Here is a 16,477-nt window from a genome sequence, read left to right as displayed (position 1 = left end):
GGGCCCGGCCCGCCCCGCCCGCCGCAGCGCCCCCTGGCGCCCGGAGGACCCCGCCCCCGGTCCGTCCCCGCCGCGCTCCCCCCCAGGGCGCCGCGGCCCGATCGCGCCGTTCCGGGCGGCGGCCGCCATGGCCGCGGCGGGCGGCGGTGGCCCTGCGGGGCCCTGGGGGCCCGGGGCGGGCCGGGCCCTGCAGACCGCCATGCGGGCGGCGAGCGGCGCCCTGGAGATGGACAGTGCCGGGCGGACGCGGGTGAGAGCGGAGCGGGACCCTCAGGGCCTCCCCGCGGGCCCGGCCTCCCCGGCGGGCCTCCCCTCGGCTCTCCCCGCCCGGCGTCCCTCCGAGGCCATGGGTGGCCCGGGCGTTTGTCCCGCCCGGCCCAGCCCGGGTTACCGGTTACCGCGGGGATGGGCCCGATCCTGCCCGTTCTCCCCGGCCCATCCTGGCCGCTCGCCGGGGCTGCGGCCGGGGCTCCCGAGCAGGAGGAGGCACCTCAGGGTTCCGTGCACCCCGGGGGCCGCGGCTCAGCCCCATCTCCCCGGCAGGAGGCCTACGTGGAGTACCTGAAGAGCATCACCCTCATCGCGCAGGCCCTGCAGGAGGAGGCGGCCGGGGCAGGTAAGGCAGTGCCCGGCCGTGCCCTCGGTGCTCCCCACGTTCCCCCTTCCCCGCCGCGGTGCCGGAGCGGTCCGTGTCCGGTGTCACGGGTGGGTGAGCAGCACCCTGCCCTCCCCATAGACGGCAGCGACGGGGTCACCCCCGACACCCCGAAGATGCTGAAGCTGGCAGAGCAGTGCCTGGAGAGGGTGAAATCCATCGCGGCGGCGCTGGGTGAGTGTGGGGCTGCAGGACCCTGCCGCCGGGGGGGCTGTGCCGGGCTGGAGGGGCACAGTGACCTCTCCTTCCCTCCATAGGGAAAGCCCAGGCCAAACCGGCCACGCCGGAGCGGAGTGCGGCCCCCGCTGCCCTCCCCAGGCACCGCCGCGTCCTCTCGGATGAGGGGGGGAAGCTTTCCCCCTTCCTGCCCCCGGAGATCTTCCAGAAGCTGCAGATCACCGAGGCGCAGAGCGCACGCAAGTACGTGAGTGGGGACGCGGGGTTGGCGGCTGCCCCAGGCCTGCCTGGGGGCTGCGGGGCTGGGATGGACCGTACCCAGGCTCTGGCGGTGCCAGGAGTGGGGCACAGCAGGGTAAGGGGGCCCCGGCACCTATCACCGTGCCCTGTGGTGGGTGCTGAGGGCAGGCTCCCAACAGGGAGCTGACGCCGCTGGAGGAGGCGTCTCTGCAGAACCAGAAGCTGAAGGCTGCCTACGAGGCACGGGTGGCGCGGCTGAACCCCAGCCAGGCCCTGCAGAAGACGTCGCTGGCAAGTGGGGAGCCCCCCGGGGTGGGCTGGGAGGGGAGAGGGTCCCTGCTGTGCCCAGGGGACCTGTGCTCCATGCTGGCCGTGCTGGTGGCCATGGGCTCTGGACAGATGTCCCCAACAGGCTGCTTGCTTCACAGACGCTGTCCCTGCAGCGGCAGATGATGGAGAACCTGGTGATTGCCAAGGCCCGGGAGGAGACTGTATCCTTCCTGGTGGTGAGGGTGTGCCGGGCTCCCCAGAGCCCCACATCTCCCACCCTAGTGCTTGTGCCCCATCCCTGGGCTGATCCCAGACAGGCTTTTGGGGTCCTGCTCCCATGCTGCTGATGGGATGGTGGAGGTGGGGAAGGGCTGATCCTGGGGGCTGTGCTCATCAGCCAGTTGCACTGGGTGCTGCAGGGGTGCGGGAGCTCCAGAGCCTTAACTCTGCCCTGGCCCAGCTGCAGCGGAAGATGGAGGAGCGGCGGCTGCGGCTGCAGGAAGCTGCCAACAGGTAAAGGGGTGTCCCAGCAGAGGACCTAGGGTGCGGGGTCACCCTGGCAGTGCCTTCACCAGGACCATTCCACCCACAGGAGGTTCTCCAGCAGCGTGGCCCTCACCCCTGAGGAGCAGGAGCAGAGAGCCCTCTACGCTGCCATCCTCGAGTATGAGCAAGACCATGTGAGTACGCGCCGGAGGCTGCTGTGGGGACAGAGGACTGTGCCATGGGTGCAGGATGCGTGCTGCCCTCAGGTGCTGTGGGGCAGAAAGCGTTGACATCCCAGGGTGCTGTGCCGTGGGGCAGGGTGCTCTGCCATCCCCTCTGATGCTCCCCAGGACTGGCCAAGGCAGTGGAAAGCCAAGCTGAAGCGGAGCCCAGCGGATCTCTCCCTGGTGTCAGGGCTCTTCTCCTGTCTTCTCAGGTAGTGCTAGGATGGGGAAGGACCCTTCTTGGAGCAAGGGGGCTGCAGCCATATGCTGATGCCCCCTGCCCACCGCTCCCTATGCTTCCAGCTTCCCCGAGCACCCCATCGCGCAGCTCCTGCGGCAGCTGCAGTGCGCGGTGTACACCCGCCTGTACCCAGCCGTCAGCCGTGGCTCTGCCGACTCCACCGCGGGGTCCCCCGCCGGCCTCAGCTCTCTCCCGCTGGACACAGGGGGCTCGCTGCCTGCCGAGCCTGGGGGCCGCCGGCTCCGTGCCTCCCGCAGCCTCCACTGCATGTTCTCGGTGCCCGAGCACGGCACGGCCGGGCTGCGGCACAGCGTCTCCAGCACGCCCCTCGCTGCTGCTGGTCCCCCAAAAGCAGAGGGTGGCTGGACAGGGCCAGCGGCAGCCCCCCAGACCCCCCGGGAGAGCTCCTTCGAGGACCTGGAGCGGTTCCTGGCATCACCGGAGGGCTGGGCCCCCATGGAGCCCCTGGATGGCCCCGGGATGGAGGCGACGCTACCGGAGCAGCTGAAGGGCATTGTGCGGGACATCCACAATGCCATCGGTGAGGGATAGGCACCGGGATCACGGGAGTCTTCCCCCACTGTAGGCTCTCTGGGGGAGTGAGAGGAGCCCTGCACTGCGTTGTTTTAGCTGGAGCATCTCAGGGTGCTGGGTGGGGAGAGCAGCGTGTCCTGGGGTCACTCACCAAGCATACTGCGTAACTCGTCCCTTCTCAGACAGGCTGCTGTCCCTGACGCTGCTGGCCTTCGAGGGGCTGAACACAGCTGCCGGCAAGGACCAGTGCCTGGCCTGCCTGGAGGAAGCCTTCTTCCCACCGCTGTGGGCCCCGCTGCTGGCTCTCTACAGGTACTGAGACCCCAGGGCTGGGCCGGGCTCCCACAGCCCCCTCCCCGGCAGCCCCTCGCCTTTCTGCCCACAGGAGCGTGCACCAGACCCACGAGGCGGCCCTGGCCCGCAGCATGGAGCGGCACCGGCATGCTGGCCCCACCGACATGGGGCTGGCGTCCCGGCTCTTACCCCCGGCGCCCGGCTGCCCTGCGTACGGCTCCGCCATCGAGGACCTGCGCCTCATCCCACTGGAGACCTGTCCCCGCAGGAAGCTGGAGTGCATTGGTCAGTGCATTGGCTGGGAGGGATCTGGGGGGGTTCCGGGGTGAGCCTTAGCATCCCCCACTCTGTGCCACAGTGCGAGCCCTGCGTGGCATCTGTGAGTGTGCTGAGGAGTACTGTGGTGCTCGGGACCGCCGGACCCCTGCCACCGCTGCCATGTGAGTGCCATGGGGAGCAGCCAGCCCCATGGCCAGACACAGCAGAGCCAGGGCTGTGGTGGGGAGATGGGAGGTGTGGATGTGGGGGGCTGGGGGGTCCCACTGACTATGGGGCTGATGGTTCATGTTGGCAGCAGTGGGGCAGATGACCTGCTGCCTATCCTGTCCTACGTGGTGCTGCAGACAGGGCTGCCCCAGCTGCTGTCTGAGTGTGCTGCCCTGGAGGAGTTCATCCATGAGGGGTAAGTGCCTGGGGAACATGGGTGTGTGTGGGTACCCCTTGTCTGGGGGCATTGATGGAAGAATGGGGAGGGGGCCAGATGTGGCTCCTATGGGTGCAGGGCAGTGGGGTAATGGCCATGGTGGTGTCCTGGCTGTGGCAGTGCGATGGCCATGATGTGGTAGCCATGATGCTGTGGTGGCCATGGCAGTGTCCCAGCTCTGACAGTGTGGTGGCCATGGTGCTGGCCTGGCCTGGCCATGATGATGCGGTGTCCGTGGCAGTGTCCTGGTGTCTTGGCTGCTGCGGTGCTGGCTGGCCATGGCAGAGTGGTGGCCATGGCGGTGTCCTGGCCATGATGGTTCAGTGGCCGCGGCAGTATCCTGGTGTCTTGCCTGTGGTGATCCTGGCTGTGGTCATGTAGCAGTCATGGCATGGTGATTGTGGCAGTGTTCTGGCCATAGTGGTGTGGTGATCATGATGGTGTGATGGCCATGGTGATGTCCTATCTGTGGTGGTGTCCTGGCTGGGATTGTGTGGTGGCCACGGCAGTGTCCTGGCCGTGGCAGTGTCCTGGCCGTGACGCTGCGGCGGCCGTGGTGCAGGTGCCTGATTGGGGAGGAGGGATACTGCCTGACGTCCCTGCAGAGTGCCCTGTCCTACGTGGAGTCGCTGCAGTGAGGAGGCAGCCGCGGGGACCCTTCCCCGCCATCCACCGCCAGGTGCTGCTGCTCCCCATCCCTGCGGACCCGGTGTGGGGCCGCGGGGGTCCCCGTGGTGGGGATGAACCGAGCCGAGCCCCCCCCGCCGCATCCCCGCGGTGGGGACGGGGAGAGCTGGGCCTGGCTTGGGGGTTGCTCCTCCCTTCCTGCGGGGGGCGCTGTGGGCGCGGGATTCGTTCCCGCGGTTGCGCCTCCTCGGTGACGTAAGCAGGGCGGTGGGCGTGGCGCGGGAAGCGGAAGGGAAGGGCGGGTGGAGCGGGCAGGGGAACCAGCGGGGGACGGGCGCGGGGTGCGGTGCGAGCGGAGCCCGGTGCTGACGCTGCCTGCACCGGCAGGATGTGCGCGGGCTCGGCGCTGCGGCAGCAGTACGGGCAGCAGTACCGGCACTGCCTGGAGCGCGAGTTCCGCCGCGGCCGCGCCGTGCCCTGCTCCGACCCGTCCTTCGTCGAGCGGCTGCGGCGGCGGCTGCGGCGGGAGCCGTCGATGCTGAGGGTCCTGCAGGAGGACGCGCCCGAGCTGCTGGCCCGGGGGCTGCGGGGCTGGCCCGACCCGGGGCAGGCACTGCCGGGCCTGGCCCGCGCCTTCCGGCTGCTGGAGCTGGCGGCCATCAACCTCTACCTCTTCCCCTGGCGCAAGGAGTTCGGCACCGTGCAGGTGAGGGCCCGCGGGCCTGCCCGCGCCCCCGGGGCTTGGGGGGACACCCCGGGGTTCCAACCGTGTCCCCGCTCTCGTTGCAGACCTTTTCCGGTGCCTACGTGCACTCGCTGCGCTCAGCACTCCCTGAAGACGACCTAGAGCGGAGCTTTGCCCGGCTGGGCTATGAACGGCAGGACCAGCACCGCTTGACGGTCTCCCAGCTGCCCCCGGAGCCTGAGCTGCTTGCTGCTGCCTGCGGCTTCTTGGCCTGCCGTCTGGAGTGTGAGATCCTGGTGGAGGTGGTGCTGAGGCTGCGCCCACACCAGCCCAGTGCCGAGGACCTGCTGCGGGCCCGGTGGCTGGCTGGGGACATGGAGGCTTGTGTGGAGATGCTGCAGCAGATGGGGATGCAGCCCAAAGTGGCTGTTGGCTGCAGTGACCACGTGGACCTTTACCAAGCTATGCCAGGCAGCCCTGAGGATGTGGAGGGCGAGAACACACCGCCCCCGGCACTGCAGAGTGACCCTGGCAGCCCACTGGGTGCTCTGGACATGCCCATGAGGAGCTGGGACTGCTGCGGAGACCCCAAGGCTGGGCAGGAGCTGGTGCTGTCTGTCGGCAACCCCGACCTGGACACCTCCTCCTCTCACCTCTTCCTGCAGCAGGACCTCAGTGGGGCCAGCAGCCTATTCCCTGCCCTAGCTGTGGGGAGCAGACCCCCTCCGGTGCTGGGGGAGCCCCAGGACTCTCCCTGCCCTTCAGCTCCTGAAGAGGCCCCAGAGCTGCCCTGTTACCAGCTGCACTCGTGCCTGCGCCGGGGCGTGCTGCCCTCCTACTGCTGCACCACATGCCAGCAGCTCCATGCTGGTGCCTGCGCGGCCGGGCTGGCCTGTCGCAGCCGCCACCGCGGGCAGGAGCTGCGCAGCGAGCGGCAGCAGCGGCTCTGGCTGCAGCGCTCGGAGGTGGACATGCTGCTGTCCGAGAGCTGCGGACCCCAGTCATAGCACTGCAGCGTGCGGCTGCTGCGCACATCCCCTTGTGCCCGCTAAGGGATGGGGACAGCCGCTGCTGGGCCTGAGGGACACTTTGTTCACTCCACAGGGAGGGAGCAGTGCTTGAGCCATGCTCTGCTTCATCCCCAGGGTGGTGGGAGCCTGCTCCAGCCCTGGCCTTCCCACTGTACATGCCTGGATGCATCTCAGTAAAGTGCAGCTGCCTCGCAGTGTGGTGGTGTCCTCATGCTGTGCTGGGGTGTACAGGGGGAGCAGCAGGGAACACGGGCGGGTTGGGGCCTGCAGGAGCAGCTCTTTCCTCCAAGGAGTGGGACCAGGCAGATTTAAGGCTGTGTTGGGAGACAGAGCCTAGGGGTGTTCTTATTATCCCTGTGGCACAAAGGAACAGAGCAGGGCTGTGGCTTCTTCCAGCCCAGGAAGAACAGAGGAATAAGGCAAATCACACTGAGCTGCTGGCAGGTGTCTTTATTGATGACAAAGTTTGGGTTACTCCATGCAGCCAGCACTGGCTGACGGCCCTACACCAGCCTCTTCCTGTGGAGCCCTGTGCATCCCTGCACATCACTTCTCTTCTTGTGGTTCTCCGCGCTGGAGCTGGTACAGCGCTTCCCTACTGCAGCCGGGCCATCTCTGCACTGGGAGCCATCCCAGGAAGGGCTCAAGCCCTTGGTGCTGTTCAGCCGAGGAAAGCCATCCCAGTTGGCATGTGCCATGCTTCTCCCATGGGACAGAGCTCAGGGCTTACTGCGTTTGGCCTGGCTCTCTATCCCCACACTGGTGACAGCCACCCGCTTGTTGCGGTGGTGAGGGAAGGTGGGCATGAGCTCTGGCTCACAGGCTGTGGGGGAGAGAGCAGGGGTCAGCACAGCACAGAGCACCCCAACCCTGCCCCATGGGAGGCTACTTACGCAGGGGCTTCTCCTTGAAGTAGGAGCTATCTAGGCAGTCCTTTGCTGTGCCCCTGCAGGGATGAGGAGACTTGAAGGTGCTGACCTGGCTCCCCCTGGCCTTAGGGACAGTGTGACACAGGCAGCCTTGTCTGGGAAGCAGGCTTCCTCCCCTGCCCAGGCTGAGCTGCTGATGTGTCTTACCGTTTCTTGGGATCATACATAAAGAGGAAGTTGAGCAGCCGCTGCCCGGCCTCCGACAGCCAGGGGAACTTGTGCTTGAGGTTGTTGTAGGGCTGCTTCCGCAGCGTGTACTGGCTCACCAGGGGCAGCGTGGAGAAGCCCTGCATGGGACAGGTGTGAGGTGGAGGCAGGCAGGGCAGGCAGAAGACAGCAGGGAGCAGGGGACAGCTCTCACCGGCCAGATGTTTTCATTGGGTGTTCCCAGGAGCTGCACAATGAGATCGATCTGGTGGATCTCTGAGGTACCCGGCAGCAGTGGCTTGTGTGCCAGGAGCTCAGCAAGGATGCAGCCTGCAGCCCTGCAGGGCAGACAACATGCAAATCAGTGGAGAGAGGAAAAGGCCATCCATTGATCCGCCCTGCAGGTTTGCAGCCCCCCTCCTCAGCACCCTCCTGCCCTGCCCTTACCACATGTCAACGCTGGTGGTCTGGTTTACCATCCCCAGCAGCAGCTCAGGTGCTCGGTACCTGCGTAAGGGACGGCGCTGACTCAAGCGGACAAATGAAGGCCCTGCTACAATGCTGTGTCACACTGAGCCAGCACAGCTCTGTCCCCAGCACCAGCCACTCACCAAAGCGTGACGACTTTGGGGGTCATGGGCTTTGGAGGCATCCCATAGGTGCGTGCCAGTCCAAAATCAGCTGCAACAGAGACTTGGGATCAGGAGGAAGCTCTTGGCTCCAGCTGGGTCACGGAGCAGAGGGAGAGCTGTGGGTACAATCTGTGGCAGGAGCTGGGCTGGCAGCAGCTGGGGGCTCACCTATCTTCACACAGCCTTTGTCAGTCATGAGCAGGTTGGACACCTTCAGATCCCTGCCAGGGAAGAGCAGGTCAGTGGTTGGTCAGCAGCACCCTTCAGGCCTAGCTCCTCAGGGACACATATCCAGGGCTCATAAGCAGCTACAGAGCCCAGAGCCAAGTGATCACGAGAAGCAGCAAATCCCATCATTCATCCAACTCTCCTTGCCCCACTCCTGCTCCCACATGGAACCACCAATTCGCTTCAAACCCCCACACGGAGCTGCTTGTCCCCTGGCATGGGTGTGGGAGGTGAAGAATGCTGTAGTAGGAGGGCTTCCTCCCATCAGCTCCTCCCTGTGCCCCCTTCCTCACTTCCCACATTCATCCCTCCATTCCCACCTGTGGACGATGTAGTTCTTGTGAAGGTACTCCAGGCCCTTGAAGACTTGCAGGATGATGCACTTCACCTGCAGACAGAGGACAGGAGCATCCACCTCTATGAGGGCAGCACCAGCAAACCCCCAGTGGTTAAACCCATTTGAGTGCCCTCCAGCCTGCCATGTATGTCAGTGCTCTGCAGAGCGTATGTCCCCATGTCCTCCCAGAGCACCCCATGGGCTGCCTGGGGGCACATTTTCTCCCAGCTCTGTTCCCCTGATAGTTTGCTCCAACCCAAAACCCAGCCTGGAAAGGCCCTGGAGAGTTCTTGAGTGGCCAGCTAAGCCCAGGCTCCACATATAGCCCAAGAATCCCAGCCCCCCTGGTACTCCCAAGCCCTGCTGAAGCCCACCACAAAGTCCAGGGAGTCCACCCTGGTGCCCAGTGTGATTTGGCAGCACTCTCTCAGGGGTAATGTGCCCAAAGCCTGGCCTGATCTTTACCTGAGCCTCTGAGAAAGGTGCCTGCATGTTCTCAAGAAGACTGGCTAGGTCCTGCTCACAGTACCCCATCACGAGGAATATACTGTCATAGACAAGACACAATCAGGACCCTTCCCCATGTCACTTCTCCAGTGTTCCAGCACTTGTCTGCACTGAGAGAGGCAGCAGAGGGGGCTGTGCAGGTTCTGAAAGGCAGAGAAGACAGGAGACAATGGGAGGCCAGAGGAGGGAATCCCACCTCTCCAGATGGTTCCCTACAACCACCTCTTTGAGCTCCACGATGTTGGTGTGCCGAAACTGCAGGAGCAGTGTGATCTCCCGTAGGCTGCTGACAGGCATTCCTGCAAAGAGCAACAGCCATGCTGCATGACTGCCTCGAGCAGGGGCCGGGGCCGCCCCTGCGACAGCTCTCCCGCTCCTCCATTACCATCTTTCTCACTGTCCATCCGCACCTTCTTCAGTGCCACGATCTCGTTTGTCAGGGTGTCCCGGGCCCGGTCTGGAAGAACAGGACACTCGGTCAGCACCGGCAAACGCTGGCTGCGCTATGAGCCTCTTCTCAGCTTTACTGGCTATGACAGCGCCCCCAAGTACACACGCTCCTGATGCCGCGGTGGAGCACACGGGTGCAGCCCGCCCAACCGCTGTCTCTGCCCAGGCCCGCAGGGAGCAGCCGGCGCTGCACTTACACACGATGCCGTAGGTGCCCTCTCCGATCCGATTCAGCTTCTCAAACTCCTTCACGCTTCGGCATCTTCCCAGCTAGAACCAAAGAGCCGCATCACAGCGAGCGGTGCCCCTCGGCCGCTCCTCACCGCCCACCGGCACGCACAGCGCCTTCAGTCACGCTCCCCCGGGACAGCCCGCGGTGCTGCTGTGGAGCAAACCCGACCGCGGGCACCCGGCTCAGGCCGCCCCGACCCCTCTGCCCCGTGCCCGCACCGCACTGCAGAGCCTCCCTGTCCCGGGCCTGCGGGCACCCGTCCCGCTCCCAGCGCCCGCAGGCCGCAGGGGCTCCGAGAACCCCCCTCCCCGCACAGCCGCCCCGCAGGCCGGGACTCCCGGGCCGCGCTCACCCGCTCCGCCGCAGGCACCTCGAAGTACCCCTCACCCCGCAGGCGCCGCAGCCGCAGCGGCTCTGGTTCGGGGTCTGGCTCCGGCTCGGGCCCGTAGCCGTCCGCCATGACAGCTCACACGGGCGCCATGGCGCCACACATGCGCAGCACAGCGCACCAGGGGCACCGGCTGCTGCGCGGGGCCTCGCCGCCGCAAGGCTACGCCCCACCGTGACCACGCCCCCATGAGGCTCCGCCCACTCGCGTGGCCACGCCCCCACGGACGTCGCTCTCAACCCGCACCCCCCACCCCACACCCCCCACCGTGACTCCGCAGCCAGGCGGCGCTCTCGCGAGAGCCGGCGCGCGCACCCCGGAAGCGGCGGCACCGGTGGCACGGAACCCGGAAGCGGCGGCGGGGAAGGATGGACGGTACGGGCGGAACCGGGGCCTCGGCCGCGCCGGGGGGTACCGGCACTTTGCCGGGGTAGCGGTGGGGATGGGGCTGGGGATGGGGCTGGGGCTGTATCGGGCGTGGGGACCGGCGCCAGGCTTCCAGTACCGGCGCTGCCCCGGTGCGGCGCCTGAGGCCGTGCTCTCTTTCCCTTGCAGACACGCTGTTCCAGCTGAAGGTGAGGCCGGAGGCGGGCTCCGCCTGCTCCCCGTCACGTACGGCTGCTCCCGGAGGGCCCGGTCGCCGTCCGCCTCCCCGCGATGGCCCCCGGGCTCCGCCCCTCCCGGGGACTCGCGCCTTGCTTCTGCTGCGGCGCCGGTGCAGAGGGAGGTTCTGGGCTCTGGAGACCCGCCCTCGGGAGGCGCGGGGGTGCCGGGGCCGCCCCGCCGATGCCGGCGGCCGCGGGAAGAGGGAGCCCTTTAGCCGGCTTTGTCCTCCGGGACCGCCGGGGCCGGCTCTTCCTTCCGGAAGAGGGGAATCGGCCTTCCCGTTTTACCGGGTGCTCTGGGTGGCTGCTGTCCCTGGGGAGGGGGGTGTGTACCCGGCTCCCTGCCCTCACCCCGCGGCCCCGGCTCTGTGCAGGACTCCTGGCCCTAAGCAGGTGCTTTCTCTGCAGTTCACAGCGAAACAGCTGGAGAAACTTGCCAAAAAAGCTGAGAAGGATTCCAAGGCCGAGCAAGCCAAAGTCAAAAAGGTGGGTTAGAGCTGCGGGCTGGCACTGGCCTCCTGGCGTATTCCACCAAGGGGCTGGGGAAAGGGCAGGTCCCCCCGGACCTGTGTGTCCCATCTTGGCATCCAAGTGTTCCAAGTCCCACTCTCAGCTTTCAAATGTGCTGGGTGGACACTGCGTGTCCCAGTGACACCAAGAGGGATTTCATTTCCATTCCAGGGCGTGCTCACTGTTTGAGGACACAGTAGAGCTGCTTCCTGCTGGGAAGCTGCCCGGCACAAACAGGGTGTGCTTGTTTGTAAACCTGTGGTGCATTCTCTGTGTAAGTGATTGCCCTTTTGCCCTCCCAGGCCCTTCAACAGAAGAATGTGGAGTGTGCCCGTGTCTATGCAGAGAATGCCATTCGCAAGAAGAATGAGGGGCTCAACTGGCTCCGCATGTCCTCCCGGGTGGATGCGGTGGCCTCCAAGGTCCAGACAGCAGTCACCATGAAGGGGGTAAGAGCCTCTGGGTGTGTGTGGGGCTTGAGACGTGAACATGTGTTGGCTCTTCCCCTCTTGCTGCCTCAAACCACTTCAGAGCTCTCTGTCCCAATCACACCAGGCCTTGTACTTGGCTCAGAGTCTCTCAGTTAAATTCAGCCTCTGAAGAGGCCATTTGAGGTGGCCTCACAGCAGTTCTGCTTTGGATTAAATCCCTAACCCGTGGCTGCCCATTCTGGGGATCTCTTGCCTCGTGGTGCATACAGGGGTGGTGGCGTGGGACTCGTCCTGCCAGGAGCACTGCCTGGGGTCTTCAGTGATGGTGCATGGCTAGAGAAACCTGCAGCCAGGCTGGACCTTGGTGTGTTTGGTGAGCCCACAAAGCCTGTCCTGCCTTGCAGAGCTGCTGTGAGCATCCGAATGCTGCCTTCTCCCTCAATGATGTGGGTTTTGCTCTCAGCAGAAACATACCTTGCTTTTGGGGAGCACCCATGAAGCAATCTCCTTTTGCAGGTGACAAAAAATATGGCGCAGGTGACCAAGGCCTTGGACAAGGCTCTGAGCTCCATGGACCTGCAGAAGGTGTCTGCAGTGATGGATAAATTCGAGCAGCAGGTTCAGAATCTGGATGTTCACACATCAGTAAGTGCTGGTGGCCTCCGGAGGGTCCGGAAGGGCTGGGGGCTGCGGGGTTTGGAAGAGTGGGCTCATCTCTGAACTGTGGGTCCCTGTTGTAACTGGGGCTTCCACAGCAGCTCCCTGTTCCCCTTGGGGACTCCAGCCTTTGGTGTGGGAACCCCCCTGAGCTGAGAGACAAGGGGAAAGACCCATCTCTGCTGCCTGACAGGGAAGGAGCTGCTGTGCAGAGAGGCAAATGTGGCACAACAAGGAAGGTGGCTGTCCCAGTGTCAATTGCTCAGGGGGGTTCTGTGGTAGAACCAGACTGTGAGAAATGGTCTCTAGATAAAAACTTGAGCCCAGGGTAGACACAGCAGTGAAGCAGCTATTTATTAACGTTCGTGCGAAAATGGATGTCCTGGCAAGTAGGCACACACAGCACAATCAGAACTATGATTTATGTTTCCTATCCCGTCTGCAAGTTTCCTCCCTTGTTTCCCCATTGGCTGGGTACTCCAAGGTTTACAGCCTCTCTGACACGTATAATCTACATGCCAAATGTCCTGCTTCTGGTTACACCTCCCCTTACTTGATTTCATATGCCACTTCCTCTTGTTTATTTATCTTCTTTTATGGTTTGATTTCATAACTCTCTGGCAGACATGCGGTACCCCAACTTACTGTTTAACTACAGAACCAGCCTGCACCGGCTTAGTTTCATAGGTTGTACAAAGACAGTATTCTTTTTAACCATAGAGTGTATCTTTTGTCTAGAGATGATATTGTCTTTAACCACCGAGTGTGTCTTTCTGAGTTATGGTATCTCAGACCCTTTGTTTTGTTCCCTTAGTAACTTAGCCCCAGCCCCAGTATTGAAAATATTAATATTGCAAAGTCTTAATATTGATTTTAAAGCTCTAATATTTTAAAGCCTTAATATTGCAAAGCCCCATCCCCAGTTACGCGAAAACAACACTGGTTCTCTCACACAGACCTTGCACCCCTCTGTCATAGCCCTGTTGTCAGTATGAGGCCATTCTGGCTGAGGGGGCTGGTTGCAATGCAGGATCCGCAGCAGGATCTTTGGCAGAAGCAGCCAGGTTGGGCCAGGCAACTCTTCCTGTGGGTCAGGGTGACAAGCTGTGTCTGTCACAGGTCATGGAGGACTCCATGAGCTCAGCCACCACGCTGACCACGCCACAGGAGCAGGTAGACAGCCTCATCGTCCAGATTGCAGAGGAGAACGGACTGGAGATCATGGACCAGCTCAACCAGCTCCCCGAGGGTGCTTCTGCGGTGGGGGAGAGCTCGGTGCGCTCCCAGGAAGACCAACTGTCACGGAGGTTTGTGCTTTCTGGGTCTCTGCCTTGTTCGAGGCAGATTGAGTCCTCCCAGAGACCACTCAGCAGTGGGAAGGGGATGAGTTAGCCCATTGTGGCATGCTGGGGGGATGCTGAGCTGCCCACTCTGGTGGTTGGGCAGTCCCCATGATACCCTATGCAGGGAGGCGAGGTGGCTCTTTGGGTCCATGGAGCCACTTTGTGTGCCTGGACAGGGTGTCTTTTGGCATGCAGCAGCAAGCCCTCCTCATGGGGTGCAGAACAGTCTCCCCCTGCTCTGTGCTCACCCTCACGCAGCTGCCGCTGCTCTGAAACACTTGGCTCTGACCTTCAAACAGTTCCAGGAACAGGCTGTCTCCCTGGAACTGCCCCAGGAGATGCTGATGAGCTTCCTCTCCCCACGCAGCCCCCACTGGATCCATCTGGGGACAGCCCCGAGGCTGTGCTCCCCTGGGAGCTGGGAACAGCTCTGGGAGAGGCACTGGGCCAGCAGCAAGATGCTCAGAACAGATACCAGGAGCCCCTTCTCCTCAGGGCCTTGCCTGTGTTGGTGACACACTCCAGGTTAACCCCAGGCAGCCATGACGGTGTGATCCAAACACTCCAAGTTAATCCAGGGCAGAATTCCTCACACCTCTCCTGCAGAGCGCAAGGTTTCTGGGCAAAGATGTCCCCTGCAGTCATGGATGAAGGGTTTTCCTGAGTCACAACTGCTCTCATGTTCCTTCCCTCTCGTGCTCTCCTTCCAGGTTGGCTGCCTTGCGGAATTAAAGTCTCCTGTCGCTCCTCTGGACTGCTGCTCCTGGTGGGATGGTGTGGGGTCGATGGGCCCGGGACTCCTTCCCCACAGCCACTGCCATCCCCTGCTCCAGCAGCACATCCCCAGCCCTGCCTGCGCCTGGACACTCTGCTTTGGGGCTGTGGTGGTAATGGCTTTTCCCAGAACCAGCAGCGATCTTGGCAGGGGTTCTTGAGCAGAGGCAGCCTCTCTGGGATGGAGGAATGCTTCACTGGGTCTGATTTCAGAGTGTTTTCCATTGGAGAGCTGCTGCCAGTTTCTGGCGGTGTCTCACGGTGCAGTGTCATGCTCCTGATTTAACACTAAAAGAATCCTTCTGGAGGCAGGTCACGTTGTGTTTTGGGATGCTGCTTGCCTAGCTCGCCTCTGTGTGTGTGCAGCACACTTATGTTGTTCTCCTTGGGGCCTGCAGCAAGGAGCTGTTTACAAGGAGCAGGGAGACCCCACAGCGCTGCCTTCCCCTTGCAGTGGTTTGGGAAGGGTTTTGTTTCTCCCAGCTGTGGGGTTTCTGGGAAGGTCAGTGCCTTGCAGGAAAGGGAGGTTTAGCCGTGGCATCTCTTCCCTTACAGTAACCTTCCTGAGCCATAGCTGCGTGCCCTGTGTTGCAGGCTTCGCCTTGCCAATTGCTAACTCCTTGTCCTCCCAGGCCAATTCTCCATGGAGCTCTGTACAACAAAGTGACCTTTGAAACGCTCGTCCTGCCCTGCACAAGTATGCGTGCGTGTGTGTGCATCCACAGCTCCCCCATCTCCACCCGCTCTAGTCTGGAAATGGTTATCCAGGCCCTGGCGTCCCGTGTGGAGCAATCCCTGCTCCATGCTCAGCAGTTGGGAGTGAATTGCAGCAGCTCCCAGCCCCATGCTCACAGCTCTGGTTCCCACATGTCCCCCAGCCGGATGGGTGTGACGGTAAATGCTAAACCATCCCCAGAGTGTGTCTGCCTGCGGCTTGTCCCCTGGGTCTCTGCTGCCATTCCTCTGCTGTCCCTTCCTTGCTGCTGCTGCCTGTAGAACACAGCACTGAGCTGGGTGAGAGGGGGCTGCCTCCCCTGGCCCCTCTCCTCCATCTCATGGCAAACGTGGCTGCTCCTCCCTCAGAACCTTCTTCCTACACTGAGGTGTTCTGTGTCCCTTCTCTGCGGCTCCCAGGCACCATGAGGTGCAGGGTTGATGCTGGGAAGGAAATGCAGTTTCCTTTCGCTCTTGGGAGGAGGAACTTTAGCTTGCTGTGGCCTGTAAATGGAGGCTGTGCAGTGGCTAGGTGCTGTGTGATGTGGGGCAGGCAGCTGGTCCCACTGCAGTGAGGCAGCTCTGATGCATCACTTCCAAAGGGAATTTTAAGGGGTGCTGAGAGGGAAGTGAGGGGAGCAGCTCCCAGTGCCGCTGATGTTCCCAGGCACCTGGGTTGTGTGTGCAGACGTGGGGCAGGACTCGCTGCGGACAGGGGCTGTGTCGCAGCACTTCAACACAAACACTTCTCACTGTTTTCCTTATTTCCTCTGAGTTAATGGCCTTAGCAACGTGGGTCTCGTTACCGACAGAGCCTTCCTGCCCACCCCGTGCTGTGGTGGGGCGAGGGGACGTGACCCTGGGGATAGCTTTGGTCTCCAAGTCACTTGTGCATAGTGAAGCATTGGATCTTGTGCGACCTCCAATGAGCTGGGCAGCAAGCAGAGTTGTCCGCCGGCACAGGGGACACCCATGGGCCCAGGGAGCTGCTGCCCTGAGGAGCTCACTCTGTCAGGGTGATGTTTCTTTTTGCTTTCGTTTGTGTGTCTTGTTGGTTTTGGTTTTTTAAGCTTGTTTCATTTGCTGCCTTCTTCTCCAAGCCCCCATTGATTCCTTTCTGCTATTTCAAATAAACCACCCCTGACCATCCATCATGCTGTGTCTGGGTGTTCAGATGCGAACAGTGCGTCCGTGGTCCCCTCTGCCTATGGCACAGTGTGATGGCTCTGACCTGTCCCCTGCCTGGGATAGAGGCCAAGGGGCTGCTGTGGAGCTGGGGTGAGAGGGAGAAGGAAGGATCCTTGCAGCTTCCTGCCTCCTCTTCCCCAGGGAAAGGGAATCAGTCACCACAGAGCCACAGCTCCCCACTGCTGGGGTCCCCTGCTGACCAGGACCAGTTCCCTGGACTGGGAGGGGATCGGGGTGA

At 62.9% G+C, this 16,477-nt stretch overlaps 3 protein-coding genes across 13 annotated transcripts; 2 read left to right on the top strand and 1 right to left on the bottom strand.

Moving 5' to 3' along the window:
- Positions 1-101: 101 nt before the first annotated feature.
- LOC308231971 (VPS9 domain-containing protein 1-like) lies at positions 102-6,354 on the top strand. 4 transcript variants are annotated; one of them, XM_080637879.1, is made up of 16 exons: positions 102-250; positions 544-616; positions 737-829; positions 913-1,075; positions 1,252-1,363; positions 1,501-1,563; positions 1,803-1,855; positions 1,935-2,022; positions 2,179-2,264; positions 2,356-2,834; positions 3,010-3,139; positions 3,213-3,406; positions 3,480-3,561; positions 3,696-3,803; positions 4,839-5,157; positions 5,241-6,354. In XM_080637879.1, exons 1-16 carry the CDS (start codon positions 128-130, stop codon positions 6,141-6,143), a joined length of 3,069 nt encoding a protein of 1,022 aa, XP_080494005.1. In that variant the 5' UTR covers positions 102-127; the 3' UTR covers positions 6,144-6,354. The 4 variants fall into 4 exon arrangements, with proteins under 4 accessions (XP_080494005.1, XP_080494004.1, XP_080494003.1 ...); XM_080637878.1 differs by having other exon boundaries at positions 128-616; positions 3,699-3,803; XM_080637877.1 differs by having other exon boundaries at positions 128-616.
- Positions 6,355-6,609: 255 nt separating this feature from the next.
- CDK10 (cyclin dependent kinase 10) lies at positions 6,610-10,829 on the bottom strand. Of its 8 annotated transcripts, none has more exons than XM_080637904.1 (13): positions 10,523-10,829; positions 9,595-9,667; positions 9,333-9,404; positions 9,144-9,246; positions 8,906-8,987; positions 8,424-8,491; positions 8,044-8,096; positions 7,855-7,924; positions 7,691-7,750; positions 7,458-7,581; positions 7,244-7,383; positions 7,061-7,113; positions 6,610-6,990 (listed from the first exon to the last, which is right to left on the bottom strand). In XM_080637904.1, the coding sequence occupies exons 3-13, from the start codon at positions 9,349-9,351 to the stop codon at positions 6,887-6,889; spliced, it is 876 nt and encodes a 291-aa protein (XP_080494030.1). In that variant the 5' UTR covers positions 9,352-9,404; positions 9,595-9,667; positions 10,523-10,829; the 3' UTR covers positions 6,610-6,886. The 8 variants fall into 8 exon arrangements, with proteins under 8 accessions (XP_080494030.1, XP_080494026.1, XP_080494024.1 ...); XM_080637900.1 differs by lacking the exon at positions 10,523-10,829 and adding an exon at positions 9,982-10,180 and having other exon boundaries at positions 7,061-7,160; XM_080637898.1 differs by lacking the exon at positions 10,523-10,829 and adding an exon at positions 9,982-10,179 and having other exon boundaries at positions 9,170-9,246; positions 9,358-9,404.
- On the top strand, positions 10,271-16,203 carry CHMP1A (charged multivesicular body protein 1A). Its single transcript, XM_080637914.1, has 7 exons — positions 10,271-10,392; positions 10,573-10,592; positions 11,031-11,108; positions 11,435-11,581; positions 12,080-12,208; positions 13,340-13,527; positions 14,274-16,203. Exons 1-7 carry the CDS (start codon positions 10,386-10,388, stop codon positions 14,293-14,295), a joined length of 591 nt encoding a protein of 196 aa, XP_080494040.1. The 5' UTR covers positions 10,271-10,385; the 3' UTR covers positions 14,296-16,203.
- The last annotated feature ends 274 nt before the right edge of the window (positions 16,204-16,477 follow it).

The sequence above is a fragment of the Psittacula echo genome (genome assembly GCF_963264785.1).
Source record: "Psittacula echo genome assembly, chromosome: Z".
NCBI lineage: Eukaryota > Metazoa > Chordata > Aves > Psittaciformes > Psittacidae > Psittacula > Psittacula echo.
The sequence above is the reverse complement of the archived record's forward strand: the minus strand, read 5'-3'. Positions and strand labels throughout refer to the sequence as shown.

Coding starts and splice junctions, on each gene's coding strand:
- CDK10 (XM_080637897.1), bottom strand. CDS start 10,089: ATGGCGGACGGCTACGGGCCCGAGCCGGAGCCAGACCCCGAACCAGAG. Junction 7,751..7,854: donor CCCAAAGTCGTCACGCTTTG/GTGAGTGGCTGG, acceptor TCCCTTACGCAG/GTACCGAGCACCTGAGCTGC. Junction 7,114..7,243: donor ATGTATGATCCCAAGAAACG/GTAAGACACATC, acceptor TCATCCCTGCAG/GGGCACAGCAAAGGACTGCC.
- LOC308231971 (XM_080637877.1), top strand. CDS start 406: ATGGGCCCGATCCTGCCCGTTCTCCCCGGCCCATCCTGGCCGCTCGCC. Junction 2,023..2,178: donor TCGAGTATGAGCAAGACCAT/GTGAGTACGCGC, acceptor GATGCTCCCCAG/GACTGGCCAAGGCAGTGGAA. Junction 3,407..3,479: donor CAGGAAGCTGGAGTGCATTG/GTCAGTGCATTG, acceptor TCTGTGCCACAG/TGCGAGCCCTGCGTGGCATC.
- CHMP1A (XM_080637914.1), top strand. Junction 10,593..11,030: donor ACACGCTGTTCCAGCTGAAG/GTGAGGCCGGAG, acceptor CTTTCTCTGCAG/TTCACAGCGAAACAGCTGGA. Junction 12,209..13,339: donor ATCTGGATGTTCACACATCA/GTAAGTGCTGGT, acceptor TGTCTGTCACAG/GTCATGGAGGACTCCATGAG.